At 35.9% G+C, this 19,262-nt stretch overlaps 1 protein-coding gene across 1 annotated transcript in view; it reads left to right on the top strand.

Moving 5' to 3' along the window:
- LOC116178287 overlaps positions 1 to 19,262 on the top strand; it is a 61,228-nt gene that overhangs the window by 2,551 nt on the left and 39,415 nt on the right. Inside the window, exons 2-4 of the mRNA XM_031497745.1 lie at positions 6,157 to 6,237; positions 9,885 to 10,164; positions 14,566 to 14,642. Coding sequence (XP_031353605.1) covers positions 6,157 to 6,237; positions 9,885 to 10,164; positions 14,566 to 14,642 — 438 coding nt within the window. The remainder of the gene's footprint in view (positions 1 to 6,156; positions 6,238 to 9,884; positions 10,165 to 14,565; positions 14,643 to 19,262) is intronic.

Below are 19,262 nucleotides of genomic sequence, written 5' to 3'. Positions count from 1 at the left end.
CAACCCTATATTAGTGCTCCAGTGCTTTTTTACTTGTCATTTGTCCACTTCAAGGGGTGATTTTCTTTACAGTGCATCAAATATTTTATTTCTTTGATTGATTGTACTAAAAGAGTGCACAAGCACTCCTGTATAGGCGCTCAAAGAAATCTACCCCTACACGTTCGCAAGTTACGTGTATTTTTTACAAAAAGCGCCTTTTACTCGGTACTCATCCACTTCGAGGGGTGGTTTTTCTTCATAGCGCATGAAATATTTTTATTTATTTGTTTGATTATACTAAAATGCTCTGCCAACAACCCTATATATGTGCTAAAAAAAATCTACCCCTATCCGTTCGCAAATTACGTGAACTTTTACAAAAAGCGGCTTTTACTCGGGAAATATCGACTTCAAGGGGTGGTTTTTCTTAATAGCGCATCAAATATTTTTATTTATTTGATTAATTATGCTAAAATGGTCCGTCAACAACCATATATATGTGCTCAAAAAAATCTACCCCTATCCGTTCGCAAATTACGTGTACTTTTACAAAAAGCGTCTTTTACTCGGGAAATATTCACTTCAAGGGGTGGTTTTTCTTAATAGCGCATGAAATATTTTTATTTATTTGATTAATTATAATAAAATGGTCCGTCAACAACGTATACATCGTGCTCAAAAAAATCTACCCTGTATGCGTTCGCAACATTACGTGCTTTTACAAAAAGCGTCTTTTACTCGGGAAATTTTCACTTCAGGAGTGGTTTTTCGTATACTAGCGCATGAAATCATGTTTATGTTTATTGTTTGATTATACTAAATGCTTGCCAAAACCTATATATTTGCTCAAAAAAATCTACCCCTATATCGATCGCAAATTACGTTTGTACTTTTAAAAAAAGCGTCTTTTACGGGAATATTCAATTCAAGGGGTGGTTTTTCTAATAGCGGCATGAAATATTTTTATTTTTTTGATTAATTTAATACTAAAATTGGTCCGTCAACAACCATATATATTGCTCACAAAAAATCTACCTTACTTGTTCGCAAAATTACGTGTATTTTACAAAAAGGTCTTTTCTACTCGGGAAATATTCACTTCAAGGGTGATTTTTCGTTAATAGCGAACGATATTTTTTATTTTGTTTGATTAATACTAAAATGCTCTGGTCAACACCGTATATATATGTGCTCAAAAAAATCTACCCCTATTGTTCGCAAATTACGTGTACTTTTACAAAAAGCGTCTTTTACTCGGGAAATATTCACTTCAAGGGGTGGTTTTTCTTTATAGCGCATCAAATATTTTTATTTATTTGTTTGATACTAAAATGCTCTGCCAACAACCCTATATATGTGCTCAAAAAAATCTACCCTATTGGTTCGCAAATTACGTGTACTTTTACAAAAAGCGTCTTTTACTCGGGAAATATTCACTTCAAGGGGTGGTTTTTCTTTATAGCGCATCAAATATTTTTATTTATTTGTTTGATTATACTAAAATGCTCTGCCAACAACCGCTATATATTGTGCTCAAAAAAATCTACCCTATTCGGTTCGCAAATTACGTGTACTTTTACAAAAAGCGTCTTTTACTCGGGAAATATTCACTTCAAGGGTGGTTTTTCTTTATAGCGCATGAAATATTTTTATTTTTTTGATTAATTATACTAAAATGGTCCGTCAACAACCATATATATGTGCTCAAAAAAATCTACCCTTATTGGTTCGCAAATTACGTGTAGTTTTACAAAAAGCGTCTTTTACTCGGGAAATATTCACTTCAAGGGGTGATTTTTCTTAATAGCGAACGAAATATTTTTATTTATTTGTTTGATTATACTAAAATGCTCTGTCAACAACCCTATATATATGTGCTCAAAAAATCTACCCCTATCCGTTCGCAAATTACGTGTACTTTTACAAAAAGCGTCTTTTACTCGGGAAATATTCACTTCAAGGGGTGGTTTTTCTTAATAGCGCATGAAATATTTTTATTTATTTGATTAATTATAATAAAATGGTCCGTCAACAAAAATCTACCCCTATTGGTTCGCAAATTACGTGTACTTTTACAAAAAGCGTCTTTTACTCGGGAAATATTCAATTCAAGGGGTGGTTTTTCTTTATAGCGCATCAAATATTTTTATTTATTTGATTAATTATACTAAATTGGTCCGTCAACAACCATATATATGTGCTCAAAAAAATCTACCCTTATTGGTTCGCAAATTACGTGTAGTTTTACAAAAAGCGTCTTTTACTCGGGAAATATTCACTTCAAGGGGTGGTTTTTCTTTATAGCGCATCAAATATTTTTATTTATTTGTTTGATTATACTAAAATGCTCTGCCAACAACCCTATATATGTGCTCAAAAAAATCTACCCCTATCCGTTCGCAAATTACGTGTACTTTTACAAAAAGCGTCTTTTACTCGGGAAATATTCACTTCAAGGGGTGGTTTTTCTTAATAGCGCATGAAATATCTTTATTTATTTGTTTGATTATACTAAAAAAAAATCTACCCCTATCCGTTCGGAAATTATATGTACCTAGTTTGCTAGAACGGCTCTTACTTGGCACGCATCTACTTCACGGGGTGGTTTTCTTAATAGCGCATGAAATATTTTTATTTACTTGAATGATTATAGTAAATAGGTCCACTAACAACGCTATATAGGTGCTCAAAAAATCTACCCCTATCCCTTCGCAACTTCGCAACAACGTGTATTCTTATAAAACGTTTCCTTTCCTTGGAAATCATTCAGTGTAATTGTAAGGGGTAGTATTTTTACAGCGCATCATATATATTTAATTTCTTGGATTGATTATGTTAAAAGGGTCCATCAACAACCCTATATATGTGCTCAAAGAAATATACCCACCCCCATCCGTTTGCGAATTACGTATATTTTTATACAAAGCTTCTGTTACTCGGCACTTCAAGGGGTGGTTTTTCTTAATAGTGCCTGACATTTTTTATGTATGGAGTCCACCAACAACCCTGTATAGGTGCTTAAAAAATCTACCCCTCTCCGTTCGCAAATTACGTGTATTTTTATAAAAAGCTTTCTTTGCTCGGCACTCATTCACTTCAGGGGTGGTTTTTCTTAATTACTCATCAAATATTTTAATGTATTTGATTGATTATAAAATTCAAAAAATTTCTTGAGTTTGTACTTATCTTTTAACTTTCTAATCGCATGCATGAATGCACGAAGGGATAGAAGATGCTTCATGTAGGTATTCATCCGCGAAAACAACTTTTCATATTTTTTATAATAGGCTTTTACTGGATGTGGGTTTTCCACCTACAAATTTTTCTTTTGCTTTTGCAACAAGTCATTGAATAGACAGTGTATTATCTTTTTCTGTTAAAGTCATTTCATTTAGAATGTATTCGAGTATAACGTCAATATGCTTTCATTTTATTTCCCTTATTTTTCAATTATTTTGCAAATATAATAAAAAATACCATAATAAACGCATTTATAATTGGTCTTTAAAGAACTTTCAAGACTTGATTAATGATTATACACTTGTGTCTTAATAAACTATTCTAAGAGAACTTCAATTGTAGGAGGAAAAGATTTCTGTAGCAAGAACTCGTCATTTGATGGACGTATGGCGTAAGACAAATTATAGACCGCTGTAAAGAATAATGCGTTTGCATAAATTCAATGTTGCGCACTTTTGATGCTAAATTTAAACACGAAAGGTAAACATTCAAAAACAAAAACACCCGGTTACAGCATAAACAAGGGAAAACACACATTTTTGTGAGAATCTTGCATATTGATTTAAGAATTATAATAAAATCAATCCTCGACCTTGTGTTATGAATTTACTTACGTTGTTATTTACAGTTTGGAATCTACCCTTATTCTGTTTACGTATTTCTACGAGCGAGGCAAGTCGACATTTCCAGAATGTCAACGTAGCTGGAGGAAAAGAAATCAATTATTAATTTTCAATTATTTCTTATGAACCTTTTTTTCTTGAAACATATTAGGTGCATGTATAAGACGAAAAGGGACAACAACACCATTATGTTTGAACTTTATATTCGTTTTTATTATACTGCAGTTGCGCACTGTAGTTATCTTTTAAGAACCATTGCTGGAGAGTAATCGAGAGAAAAGTGAAATTTTGGAACAGATGGGAAGATTTGCTATTCGAAAAAAATCTTCATAGGATTATTTTACAAACCCTTATGGAAGTGTTCTTAGAAACTTAGAGAGGAAAATTTAGTGGTTATTTAGTAGAACGTATTGAAATTTGGAAGACAAGAAGGGGAACGAAAACATTTTTTGCTTTAAGATTTTTTTTAATTTTTCAAAGAAGCAACATCAAAGTCAAACTGTTTACGAGGCATTCCTATCAGTCCCCTTAGAAATATTCATTAGAAACTTCCTTGAAAGATCTTATTTAAGACGTTTTTAAAGAACCTTTTTGAAAATATTTTTAGAATGATTTGTTCAAGTAATCGAAATTTACCATTGAAATCCTTTTAAATAATCTTAAGTTACTGTAACACAAGTTAGAATTTTTTTTCGTCTACTGTGCAACCCTGTGTGGGAACGGGAAGAGAATATTTCCACTGCAGAAGCTCACTGCATGCGGTAAAAGTCCGCTAATCAAAGGCGCCCCTCCGCTTCCTGCACCTTCTGTGTGTGCCATCCACTTTGACGTTTTTATGAAACCGCCAAAATTAAAAAAATACGGCCACGTTTTTGATACATGTAAAGGTATAACAGAAAGTTCGTCCCCTATGCTCCGTAAGAATGATCTTTAGAACCCGTAACAATGTAGTGTTTTGAGTCTTATCTGGTTACACACTCGCTTCCTATCTGAAAGCGCTTCATTTTATTGCATTTCGACTATGTGTTTACTATTTGTAAATTCGAAACCAAATCTTTCTAATCCTAAACCCACGACCTGTTACAACCCGCTTGCGTTTTGTTGCCAAAGGATTTTCTTTCACTCACAAACGCCCTGAGAAAAAACGTATATTTAAAACGGAATACTCAATAAATACAAATTTAAGGGTTATACAGTCGGAGGCCAAATCTTTGTGCTGAGAATTTGAGACCTATCAAAATTAAATATGGAAAATCACGTGCCAACTGGTTTATTACTCCATTAGTGTTTTATCTCAAAAGTAACGAAAAAGTCTTTTCAAAGACTGCAATTTTATTAAATTGTCTAATATTTCAAGCGGTTACGGTAACGTCGTCAAAAGATTTATTTGTATTGAGGCTTGGTAATCTCTTTTCCCTCGTGTGACAAACAAGGGAGGCGATCGATAAGAAATTACTCGAACCGTAAAAGGTAGCATATTTTTCTTTGGATATAAGGCGGCACTATCTACTCGGTAATCCATTTATGTAGCTAAGCTCCGGGACGCGTGGGTGATGTTTCGGAAGCGTTTGAAAGGGAATGACGTATGAAACTGATGGACGATTTCGCGCAAATTTGATGCTTTTCATGTCCAAATTGACTCTGGGATGTGCTTTCTGACCGTCGGCCATTTTTATGGGAATTTTTCAAAAGAAAAAAAATTTGCTTTTGTCCGTCTGTCCGTCTGTTCCTCGTCTAACTCGAGAACGAAAAGAGATAGCGATGTCAAACCTTCGCCGATCGATTTCCACGAGTACAAGGATCAGTGCTATTGAATATGAGCCGGATCAAAAGTCTGGTTTCCGAATATTGAAAATTGTATGCGATCTTTCGTATCTTGTTATAAGGTGGTTCACATTTTAGGCGAATAATTTTGAATTTTTTGATTTTAGGTCATCTTGCACCCCAATGCCAATTGTCATTGTAACTAACTTGCGAGTGAACTAATATCTAAGGTCAAACTGTATTTTAGTTCGAATTTCATTGTGAATAAGAGAGAAAACGGTAAAAGCGGAAAGTCCCACGCGACTTTGTTATTGCTTACCTTCTCCCGCACCGGAAATTGGCACAATAGCGTTATTCCCATTACTGTTACCGTAACGTCTTTATTTTCACTCGCTTCCGGAATTTGCGGATGCCTTCCCCCAAACTTGCCGAAGTACGGGAAGCGAACGTTAAAAACCAATCCAAAAATTGATTGTGGAAGAGCTTTCGGCTTTAAAGCACCCCTCCATTTATTTTGAAACGAAATTAATTTACGTTTTAATTTCAGTGAAACGCGCCCGTAGTGATACGGAAGAAAATCCACATCTGCCGGCCATCTATTATAAAAATCCGTCGGCCATCAAACGAGGTAAGTCACAGAATCGAAATTACTCAGTCGTCTCTTTTCCGGCGTCTCGGGCGTCGGAAGAAATGTTACCATAACAACGGCCGATTAGTGACGACTGAAATGAAATACTTGGGGTAATTTACTATTCAATTTTCCGACATTTACGAGATGTATTTTCGACGAGTTATAGCGAGAATTCAATTTAATCTCTCATTTATACAAGGGCTTCGGTATCAAATGAAATCGGGGGTTGTTTTTTTTTAATGAGCTTAACAGGGATTTGCTATGAGCTAATCGAGCATTAAATTGCGTGATATTTTCTGTTTCACTTCGCGATCTATGTACTTAACCGCATTAAAATCACTTTAGATTGAAAGCGACTTTCGACCATCAAAGGTCATAAAAAAGTCATTGAAAATGAAATCGTATTACACCACTTGAGGGCAGCTCGCTTCATCATATTTTCTTCTTAAATTAAAATGACTTTCCTTAATTCAATGATGATCACTCTTAAGGTTCAATTTTTATAGTTTGGATTTTCGCCCATAAACTTTATACACTTTGTTGTTCTATGCCCTCCTTCTCATTTCCACATAGTCTACATTTTCTTTCTTCTTCTTGTATCCATTTCTGTTTTCTCATTTCCGCATCTGAATCTCGTTTTAATATTTATTCTTCCTTCCCACAAATATTTTGGTAACCACTCCCGTATTAGATCATTATAAGTGCTACTTCTTCTTCATCATTTGTTGTTGTATTTGTGCATCCAGATCCCATTTTCCATCTTTTCTCCTACTTCTCTCCTCTATTCGACCTCTCCATTTTTCTCATCTGTTCTACCTCTGCTGCCATGCTCACTGCGTTGTCCCCACATGCCATGGACCATATATTTCTTCTTCCCACTACTACTCCCTTATTTGAATCCCAATTGTGTGTCCCCCAACCATCCTCATCTCTTCCCTTTCTCTTTCTAGTCTTTCATTATCATTGCATAGATTCTATACGCCGTAGTCATTATAGTAATTCCCCCGCAATTTGTTCCCTCTTTTGAAGATCGGCACGATTACCCCTTCGCTCCATTCTTGGGGCAAACCACCTTCTTTTCATACCTTGTTTATTACATTTCTCATTCTTTCCTTGGTGAAAATCCAAACCTCATTACCTATCCCGTGTCTCCCCGCCGCTTTCCCCTTCTTCAGTATTTTTAATTGCTCCTCTCTTGTTATCTCATCTCCTTCAACCTCCTCTCTTCCTACCACTTCCATAGAATTCTCTTTCGCCTGTTTTCCTTGTTGTAACTTGACAAAATGTTGTTTTCATTCCTCTAATTGTTATTTTCTTCGTTTATCACCTTCCAAAAAATCCCTTTTCTTTTTATTTCCCTGATTTACAATTCTTATTCTTTCTGTTTCTCCATCTTTTTTCATTGTACTTTTTTCCCTCACCTCTTTGTCCTCTATTTCCCCCCTTCTTTTTCTCTCCATCAATTCTCTATCTTGTGTACACTCTACCACTGGTCATTACTTGTTTCTCCTCTCCAGTTATTTGTTTCCACGCTATTGCTTTTTTAATACTTTTCATTATACTATTCAACTCCTCTGTATTCCCTCCTATTTCTTTACTTCTGTACAGCTCCACCGTGTAACGGGATTTCCCTATACAGGAATTTTTTAAATTGATAAAAATGCGCAATCTATGTTTAGGTGTGCATGTAACCTTGAACCTACGAATGCCTGCATTTTAGCATTGGAAGGAATTGTTATATTTGTATCATTTACTCTCACCCAAATTGGGATATTATTTAACCGTGAGGAGACTAAAACGGAATTAGCAATATAACGTAATAATCGCGGTTCGAATTGCAATTTCATTTCGCATGTAAATAGAATAGGATCATAAATACTGCTTTACGAATGTATATTCAGAATGAGGTAAAGTAAAATGAGTCACTGTAATAAAATAACCGCAAGGAGAGCATTTTGAGAATGAGGTACTAGACAACAAAAGACAGCGTGTTTTGTGAGCGGTCCGTGCACTTCCATTTCCACATCGAATCGACGAAAAGCAACGCCTAGTTTTTAGCCGGTCCGTTGTGCGGCCAACCACATCCAAATTGTGGGGGCGGATACAGACTATTTCATATCGAGGTATCCACGAAAAGACATCTAGAATTTCTAGTGAATATAAACAATAGCTCATCCCGTATATTAGAATAGTCTCATCGTACTACCTACTTGCGAGTTGCATTCAGATATTTAGGTAACGCAGTACGCTTTATTTTCATTGTACAGGGTGACCCAATAAGACGGCCATATGTCGGGAACCGTTCGTCGTATGACTTAGGGGTAAAAAAAATTGTTAAAATCGGTCAAACGGTTAAGAAGTTAAACCAGGTTATTGAAAAAACAATTGAACGCCCCACACCATCTTTGTTTTTGAAATAACTGATAGATAAAACTGGTTCTCTTTAAAAATGTGAAAAAAAATCTTTTAGTTTACTATGCGAAATTAAAAAAAAATGCAATTTTAAAATTTAAGATGCCAGTTACGCCCGCTGTTGGTCATTTTTAGAACTTGAAAATATTTTCCATCGATTCTTCATGACCGTATTACCCAATAATTTTTTTACCCCAAAGTCAGTTCCCGAGATATGACCGAGGAACAGACTTATTAGGTCACCCGGTATATACATAGTGATTGAGAATAATCTAAGTAATTTTCTTTTAGCACCTGAAGGTGATTCATGCGACATTGCTTTAGTTTCATATACGATTATAAATTTCCTACCAATGCGAAGTATGATTTTTGCGAATGAATGTGGTTTACAGGATCGTTCCGCCTCAACCCAGAACCATAAAGATTATTGAGTTATTGTTTATTCTTTACCCCTTATCGTAGAGGCCAGAAGAGGATTATTAACCGACGAGCAGCCGAGGCATATTAATATTTACACAAGAACCGCTCCCAATTTTATCAACCCGAAGACGTGGGAGACAAGGAAAATTTGTAACATCCGTTACATCGTTAACCTGATAATTCTCCCTCTTTGTTGGACTCTGTATATCTTGATGGAATTTTTCCCGTCTCTACCCATTTTCCCTGGCATTAAAATCTCTCCCTTCCTCCAATATCAGTCCCTCCTTCTCCCTTTCATTTACAATATTTTCTATTTTATTTTTTAGGTCCGTCATTTCTTCTCTGTTGTATCACTCTCATGTTCTTTTCCTCGACAATTGTTCCAAAGGTTTCGGAATGTTCATTTTTATCGGAAAAATCGACCTTCGCCATTTATCGCCGATGACTAAATCTTTCAGGGCGCCTCGATGTCTATCGGGATTACTGGAAATAAATAATATAAATAATTAGGTTTCCTGACTTGGAACAATCAATTGTTTAGGTTTACAGGTATTAATTTCTGGGAGGAATTGTGTCAGATTATACTTAAGCGAAGAGAGATTGTCTGCGTAATCCAAAATAAAAGCTTTCACACAGTATGTTTACTTACATTTATATTTTAATTAAAATTTAACAATATCAACGCTTCAAATTTCAAACGTTAAACGATAAACATCGACTGTGTAAGCCCTCGTCAATTTACAAACTTAATTGAGAGGCGATTAAGGTAAAACGTACGAGATTATCCGTGTGCATGTATTGTTTCTTTTCAGGGACCAGCCAGCCGTTCGACAACTGGGAAGACCTGAATAAGGAGACGTTCATCAATCTGGCGCCGTCGTTGTACTCGAACGACGGCAAGATCGACGACAAATCCATAGTGGATTACGAGAAGGCTTATCAGTACGGTACGAATAAGGAGAAGCTGGACGAGGCCTTGGAGAACGCCGTTCTGAAATCGGAACTGTACGGCAGTCCCGGATCGGCGAATCAGTACAGATACTTCGAGGGGGGCAACGATGAAAAACGCAAAAAACGAGCCGCTTTTAAGAGGTAAGTGTTGAGGCTTAATGGCGCTTTTGAAAGTGCGGTTACGCGCAATTGAATCTCGCTCGATTTGGCACGAAAAAGGAAAGCGATTACCTAAAGTGCTACAACTTTTAATGAACCAATTATTTTGTCAGAGCATTGTGTTATATAAAGTTTCTTCTGAAGTGATGGGAATTTGAGGTGAAAAATTCCTCCTTAATTTTGCTTAATCTGCGCTCCAATAACTTTTAGTTAGCAACCCTAAGAAATCCATGTTTGATTGGGGTGCATTAATATAAACAATTTTCCATCTCATCATTTCTCCCTTGAACATTGCTTCTCTGAGGAGGTTCCCCATGTTGGAGTGTTCCCTTTTTGTTCGTAGGTGAAATTTGGGTTTAGGGTGAATTTACATGCATCCGTTATCTGCCGATACGTTAAATTTAAAGGTGAAGATAAAGAAAACTGTCGGAAATTTTAGAAATATGTAAAAACAATTTTGGAAATGTTTCAGAATTCGAGAAATTTTTCGTAAATGGAAATCAGTTGGAAAATTTTGACATGGTTTTCAAAACGCGAAGGCATTTTGGAAATTAAAAATTGTAACCAGAACCATTTAAAGTAGACTAAAATTGCTACAATTTGGGACCAGAACCAATACGGAAATTTTAAGGTTTTAACCCCAAGATCGAGAAAAATACCCATTTAACGGAAAAAGTCAACTTTATTTTTAACGGTTGCAGAACAGAACCGAACAGAAGTGTAATAGAAACATCCTTCGAGCGAATTTGGTCTTTTTACTAATAAAATTTGTGCATAACTAACGGGCAATGACAGAAAAACGTGTCTCGGTCAAGGCTTTACACGACGCAAATATCTTTTGCGAATTCTGATGTACGATTTATGGACATGCCGTGAATGAGTGTAATTAGTTTTTTAATTACACCAAAAAAACCAAAAGCTCGCCCTTTAATTATCTGCTTAATATGGTTACCTCACTTTTACTTTGCTACATAAACAAAATTACATCACGTTTTAGGACAACTGTAAAAAAGTGGCACTGTTTTCAGCATGAAGGGTTATTGGTTTTGTGAACTCGAATAATGTTTTAAACTGCCCTTTGTGGCAGAAGGGCACGCGTGTACAAAACATGTAAATGTGCATGATCTAAAAGTGAAATGAATTTTCCTCTTCTAAACGACAAATAGAAAAGATAAGTATAAATTGTACACACAATTTTTTTATTCACTTGATTGATTATAATAAAATGGTCCGCCAAGAACCCTATATATGTGCTCAAAAAAATCTACAACCCTATGTAGGTGCTCAAGAAAATCTACCCCTATCCGTTCGCAAATTACGTGTATTTTTATAAAAAAACGTCTTTTACTCGGCACTCATCCACTTCAAGGGGTAGTTTTTCTTAATAGCGCGTCAAATATTTTTATGTATTTGATTGATTATACTAAAATGGTCAGCCAACAACCCTATGTAGGTGAACAAGAAAATCTACCCCTATCCGTTCGCAAATTACGTGTATTTTTATAAAAAAAACGTCTTTTACTCGGCACTCATCCACTTCAAGGGGTGGTTTTTCTTAATAGCGCGTCAAATATTTTTATGTATTTGATTGATTATACTAAAATGGTCCGCCAACAACCCTATGTAGGTGCTGAAGAAAATCTACCCCTATCCGTTCGCAAATTACGTGTATTTTTATAAAAAAACGTCTTTTACTCGGCACTCATCCACTTCAAGGGGTGGTTTTTCTTAATAGCGCGTCAAATATTTTTATGTATTTGATTGATTATACTAAAATGGTCAGCCAACAACCCTATGTAGGTGCTTAAGAAAATCTACCCCTATACGTTCGCAAATTACGTGTATTTTTACAAAAAGCGTCTTTTACTCGGGAAACATCCACTTCAAGGGGTGGTTTTTCTTAATAAGGCATCAAATATTTTTATTTATTTGGTTGATTATACTAAATTGGTCAGCCAACAACCCTATGTAGGTGCTCAAGAAAATCTACCCCTATCCGTTCGCAAATTACGTGTATTTTTATAAAAAAACGTCTTTTACTCGGCACTCATCCACTTCAAGGGGTAGTTTTTCTTAATAGCGCGTCAAATATTTTTATGTATTTGATTGATTATACTAAAATGGTCAGCCAACAACCCTATGTAGGTGAACAAGAAAATCTACCCCTATCCGTTCGCAAATTACGTGTATTTTTATAAAAAAAACGTCTTTTACTCGGCACTCATCCACTTCAAGGGGTGGTTTTTCTTAATAGCGCGTCAAATATTTTTATGTATTTGATTGATTATACTAAAATGGTCAGCCAACAACCCTATGTAGGTGCTTAAGAAAATCTACCCCTATACGTTCGCAAATTACGTGTATTTTTACAAAAAGCGTCTTTTACTCGGGAAACATCCACTTCAAGGGGTGGTTTTTCTTAATAGGGCACCAAATATCTTTATTTATTTGATTGATTATACTAAAATGGTCAGCCAAAAACCCTATGTAGGTGCTCAAGAAAATCTACCCCTATCCGTTCGGAAATTACGTGTATTTTTATAAAAAAACGTCTTTTACTCGGCACTCATTCACTTCAAGGGGTGGTTTTTCTTAATAAGGCATCAAATATTTTCATTTATTTGGTTGATTATACTAAAATGGTCAGCCAACATCCCTATGTAGGTGCACAAGAAAATCTACCCCTATCCGTTCGCAAATTACGTGTATTTTTATAAAAAACGTCTTACTCGGCACTCATCCACTTCAAGGGGTGGTTTTTATTATTAGCGCGTCAAATATTTGTATGTATTTGATTGATTATACTAAAATGCTCTGCCAACAACCCTATATCGATGCTCAAAAAATTTTACCCCAAGCCGTTCGCAAATTACGTTTACTTTAACATAAATCGTCTTTTACTCGGGAAACATCCACTTCAAGGGGTGGTTTTTCTTAATAGCTCATCAAATATTTATATTTATTTGTTTGATTATAATAAAATGGTCATCCAACAACCCTCCGTAGGTGCTCAAAAAAATCTAGCCCTATCCGTTCGCAAATTACGTGTATTTTTATAAAAAAACGTCTTTTACTCGGCACTCATCCACTGTCAGGGGTGGCTTTTCTGAATAGCGCATGAAATATTTTTATTTATATGATTGATTATACTAAAATGATCAGCTAACAACCCTGTCTAGGTGCTCAAGAAAATCTACCCCTATCCGTTCGCAAATTACATGTATTTTCACAAAAAGGGTCTTTTAATCGGGAAACATCCACTTCAAGGGGTGGTTTCTCTGAATAGAGCATTAAACATTTTTATATATTTGTTTGATTATTCTAAAATGCTCTGCCAGCAACCTTATATAGGCGCTCAAAAAATCTACCCCTATCCGTTCGCAAGTTAAATGTATTTTTACAAAAAGCGTCTTTTACTCCACAAACAGAATCAAGATAGCTACGTTTGTTTCTGAGATACAGGGTGAGAACGAAAAGTTTTTTTGGAAGTTATTTATTTGTTTATTAATTTATTTATTGTCCCTCTCTTGTTATCATTTATTGCTATCCATATAAGATAAAAAAAGTAAAAACTGTGCCTTTTAAACATTTTGGATTTTAGATGGTAGGTTAATAGAAACTTTTTTTTTAATTTTTGGACGAGCCAATTCATCCTGAAATCCTGCTCATATATATTATGGAACACCCTGTATAATATAGCCATTTCTTGTGCTAAAACCCATAAAGATTAATAAAACCTTAATTCTTAAAAGACCCTGCTTTGGAAGACCCTTTGAGGCTTTTTAAAACTGTTTAAGGCTCTTAAGAATCATATAGGCTGGCTTTCGGGTTCTTGGACACTCTTAGAGAGCTTTGTGACGACAATATAAAACAAACGCAAATGGAATTTTTTCATAAGGCAAAAACCAAATTATGCTGAATGTTAAATAGAGCGACCCGATATACAGAAATGTATTGTTTTACAGTGCAGGACTGAATGTGACAAGTTGAAAAATGGAAAATCTTCCACAAAGCGTGCTGTAGTTGAAATATCAGTGCCGGTAAATACATCAAAGAAGGCTATTCTAATCAAACTGAAATTTAAATGCCCCGTGGCGAGCGAGATTGAAGCTGCCCTTTTCGCTTGAGTTTCCCCTTTGCTGCACATTAGGTATATATCATTTTTGTACCCGTATAACATCCTACCGCTTTAAAGATAAGGCGATATTAGCCAAATTTAGTAATGGGAAGCCCTTTGAAAGGAAGTTACTGACGCTGGATTTCTCTCGAAAATAATATTTCGCTTGTTCTTTGATATTTTGAATTTATGACACTTTCGCTGGCAATCTCTCGACTGCCTTTGTTAACCTACGACGCGATTCCTATTTCCGTGACTATTTCTAGAAACACGCCACAAGATAATAGAGTTTCGTCTTCTCCTCTGTTACAAATCACGGTAGAAAAGGCGGACGCGAGCCAAGGTACCTACTACGTTCGTAAAGACAAATTTATGATTACCCCCGCCGAGACGAGGAAATTACAAGTAAATCTCGCGTATTAATCTCGCCCACTTCAAACAAGAGGTTCAGATTTTCTATTGAAACTTTCCTACGGTAAAAGACGTCTACGTATAACGTTTCAAAAGGAAATATGAAACCAAACAAGTTTTCCCTGGGTAATAAAAGAATGAAAGTAATACCATTTCGAAGAAACTCTACAGGAATGTCTACTCACGCAATATTAAATATTCCATTGCATACCGGTTACCGTGTAATCCAGAATTTATTATCACTCCGATTAAGAAGAGGGGGGGGGGGCACAAATTTGTTTAGCAAACTATGTTCTATCGTAACTAACCACTACAAGTATAAACGCAATGGATTTTCTGTACTTTTGACCCCAATGCTTTCGTGGTAAAATTCAATTAAGCGCTATCGTGGTGATCAAACGTTGCAACCAAAACGAAAATGTTCTCTCGCGTAAATACGCCGCTTCATATTAGTTTTACTCATGATGGTAATTCGCAAATTTCCGCGCTTACGTTATGTAGGTTTGCGTCGAAGGTTTGGCTAAGAATGCCTTTCTCCCACCCAATTTTCACTTACGTACTCCAGTGTAGTAGAAATTTTGAATTCCTCCGAAAGGAAAGGCGCACATATGGAGTAGCCTAAATTAGCACAATATTTTGGAGATGTAGCAAATTGGGGTGCCGACTCAGGGTTACTAATCCAATCCACCTCTTCTTACAACCCTATTTTATAGAATTGCCTTAAAATTGCGCAAATTTTAAACTCCCTTCTTTATGCAAGTAACGAATTGTTAGGGGTGCATCAAATTACACGTTACCTGTAGAAAACGTTATTTTGCTGCCCATACAAAATAATGCAAAATAACGTTTTTATTATAGCTGATTCACAATCTCCGTTTTGAACACTCAAATGCGTGCGAAATCGGGCCTTTAAAGTTTGCTTAGTAACATTAGTTCAAATATCATTTATGAAACGGTCATATGAGGCTGAATAAAAAATCTTCTTAGGTCGCTGTCTGTAAATGCCAAAGTTGGACCTATCCTTTTTTGAAGCTTCCACAAGCGCATGTAATTTAGAGTGTGCTGCCAGATCTGTTCTGTTTTTTTTGTAAGATGCTTTCTATTCATCCACAAATAGAAGTTTTCATATTCTTTATAATAGGCTTTTACTGGGTCACAGGGTTTGGATTTTGCACCTACCAACTTTTCTTCTGTTTCTGCAACAAGCCATTGAATGAACGGATCTTTTTCAACCGAAGTAATTTTATTTATAAAGGCGATAAATTTTATACGCAAACGTCAAGTGACATTTCCATGACCTGAAATAACGAATAAACAAAACCTTTACTTCTCGGCGTTGATAATGGGCATCGTTTTTTGATATAAAAAACGTAGTTATTACAATGGAAAGTGAAAAATTTTTTGTTTTGGTTTTATTTCGGAGGAAAACAGCTTTCCGTTATACTTTACATTTGTTGTAGAAAATTTTAAATGGATTCCGTTTTTTCTTTGGGCACGGAAAGAAATTTTATCGGATTATCTGAAAGTGCCCTAATCTCGACGTATTACAAATATAAGTTTATTAAAAATTGCATTACCCAATCCCCACACTTACGTTACATTACGTGACGTAAATAAAGCCGTCGGACTTATCCTTTTTTTCTCCAAAAACCAAAGTCTCCCTCGCGCGGCTTTAAATCTCTGCTCTCTGAAGGATCGTGCAGTGGGATATTTATCGGCGTTACGCCCGAAGATATTTCAAGCGTGCCCACATATCAGTATTGTTCCCCACGCTCGCTCGCGCGCTTCTCGATATTTGCGCTTTCAATGGAACTACTTCGTATTCAGAGAAAATCGGAGGAAATTATGTTCCCTTTGTGGATTCGTAATTGCGTATGATGCGATCACTCGAACGTATTCAATAGCAGGTGGAACTATCTCAGGTGTAAGAAGGGTCCAAGTGGTTTTGAGTAAATTCTCTCGAATTCCAACAGAATGAAGGTAATTATATAAGGATAAGAAACCTATTGGTTGTTAGGGCACGCCAATAGAGGTCATTGCGTTCAGAAAAGAAGGCCCGTTTCTCTTTAAATGTTGTGCCTAATCAGTAAGTGTTTAAGGGTCTTTAAGAGCTTTGAAAGGCGATTTGAGCAATTGACTTTCTGCTTATAATATCCTATTATTTTAGAGAGAATCTTTAAGGACCTTCAAGCGTTTTCCGTGTACTTTCAACAGCATTTGAGTTCAGAAATCTGCAACAATTTGTATTTTGATAAACATAGGAAAATTTACGCTTATACCGCTTCATAGCGAACATAAAAAAAGTATATCTGGCAACAACAAGGGGGGGGGGGGGGGGAGAAGGTGAGCGCCGCGCCGTTGAAGAGTTTCGATCCGTTGTGTTTAAAATCGCGCACGTGACAAGAATGCAGGTTTACTATTGGTTTAATAAGGTACGCTAGTCGAGGTTGTTGAGTTCAGAAAATGGGTCCCGTTTCAGAATTTCTAACGGGCGAGATTCGAATAGCGAAAGAAGTGGAAGGGCGATCGTCCTAAGCCGATTTTCGCAAGCGAGTACGTACTAATTTGGGCAAATTATTATTATTCTTGGTTTATGTCAAGTAAAAATGAAAGTTTTTGTTTAATTTCAAAAGCGACCTCGTGTGTGAAGAAAAATTGATTCGCGGACGACATTTTTAGCGGCGTTGTGAGAAGTGTCTTCATGTATGTGAGAAGAGATGCGGTTGTAACTCGAGAACCGTAACGTGAGTGAAATCAATCCGGATAGTAGTAAAGATTAGCAGTTTAACTTCGGGTATAAACATATTAAGTAGTAGGCACTCCTAAATCTCGCGACGAAAGAAAACTTTTGATTCGAAAGAAGGCCTTTTATTTACGAGTGGTAAAATATAGGCGAAGGAACATTTTCGAGTCAAAGACCCGCTTTCCAAATAACAAAATGGAACGATCCGATGACTAACATTAACGGTTGGTTAAAATCAGGTTTCTTAGTCGCGAGTTGATAGATGGTCGATTAAAGTAGAGTAGTCGAGTACAAGTCGTTGTTGGTCCTTCTACATTTTCATAGTAACTACCAACTTTCATAAATATTTCAGTGACATATAGAGAATGAGTAAGTTTTTGGGACATATAATACGGTAGAAATCGCTTTATGAATAGACGTAAAACAAGAGCAAAAACTTTTGTTTGCGTGGCATGCTCTAACAGTTTTTCAGTCGATCGAGTAAAAGGAAATTGTCGGCCCTTCGCGCAAGAAACTTACGTTTAATGGTTTTCTGCAATAGAACTGGCCTTAATGGACTTTTAATACTTTCTAGTGCTGATGGGTACGTTAAAAGAAAACTAATGGATCGGCGAACGAAGTATGACTTTCATGAACTTTTCAATTAAATTGACGATAACATTTACTGAAGGGCGTGTTTACGTAAAGACAGTTACGAGTTTAGGGTTTCACGAAAACTACACGCGCTTTTCGTTCAAATACTTATGATTACTCAACAATTTTAATTTTTAAATATCCGAATATAAAATTTATCACCTATTTGTAGCGCATTTTTGCAAATTTATTTGTCAAAAGGTAGCTTTTAATCTCATGGCCGGCTGGCTGGCTGGCAGCAAATGAGGGCGCGTAAAAAAACGCTTGTAGAAAGACGAGGAATGTACGTGTACCTACCGGGGCCGTGTAATTAACAACCTTAGGGACGGGGCTGCATGATCTGGGCGCCATCCCCGAGCGTGGTTTTACTAATGTGGTGATTTTTCAGTTTTTTTCTACGCACAATTTCTGCGTGACGGGATTTTATTTTTTCCTGGGGTTAAAATTAACTCTTATTTAGGTGTAATTTGCTGGATTAAACACAAAACTAATCATTTAAAGGGAATCAAAATTTATTCGACATAAATCAATCAATAAAGCTGAAATTAAAATAGGCACTCACATCTCAGACTGTTTTTTCGTAAGCGTGAACAACGCTTCAACTTAATTTGAATTATAACAATTAAAACTTTCTTCTACACCATGAACTCTAACCATTATAAAGACGGACTGTCTTTCCAAAAACAAAATCTATTACGCCAAACTGTCATACACTAATCAGAACGCCCACCAAAAAGTAACGTCTCTTCTATTTAACGACTCTTCCCTTCTACACCTTCCTAATCAAAACTAATGCGCGTCTGAATAACTGAACACCTGCGTTGAAAAAACATCTGCTTATCTTGAAATTAATTAGCTGTGTGCAGCGGTATCAAACTCCTATCGCACTGACCGGAGATAAACTTTTACGATAACTACACGCAAATATTTCCAAACTTAATCCTTTTAACACGTAATTCAACTTTACAATTACAAATCAAAGCAATTATTTAAAGGAAAATTAAATATCTAAATCTAAATCTAAAAAGTTTACTATCAAATTTATTTTCAACTTTTTATATAAATTATTCGAAAAATGAATTAATCCTCGTGCGAGATGCGAGATCTCTTTGTCTTTGTCGAGCTTCTATTGGCGACACGATAAAGAGAAACCGCGACTCGAGCTTTTAGAAACTT

The sequence above is a fragment of the Photinus pyralis genome, unplaced genomic scaffold, assembly GCF_008802855.1.
Source record: "Photinus pyralis isolate 1611_PpyrPB1 unplaced genomic scaffold, Ppyr1.3 Ppyr1.4_LG8, whole genome shotgun sequence".
In the NCBI taxonomy this organism is placed as follows: domain Eukaryota; kingdom Metazoa; phylum Arthropoda; class Insecta; order Coleoptera; family Lampyridae; genus Photinus; species Photinus pyralis.
This window is presented reverse-complemented; position numbering and strand designations above follow the sequence as displayed.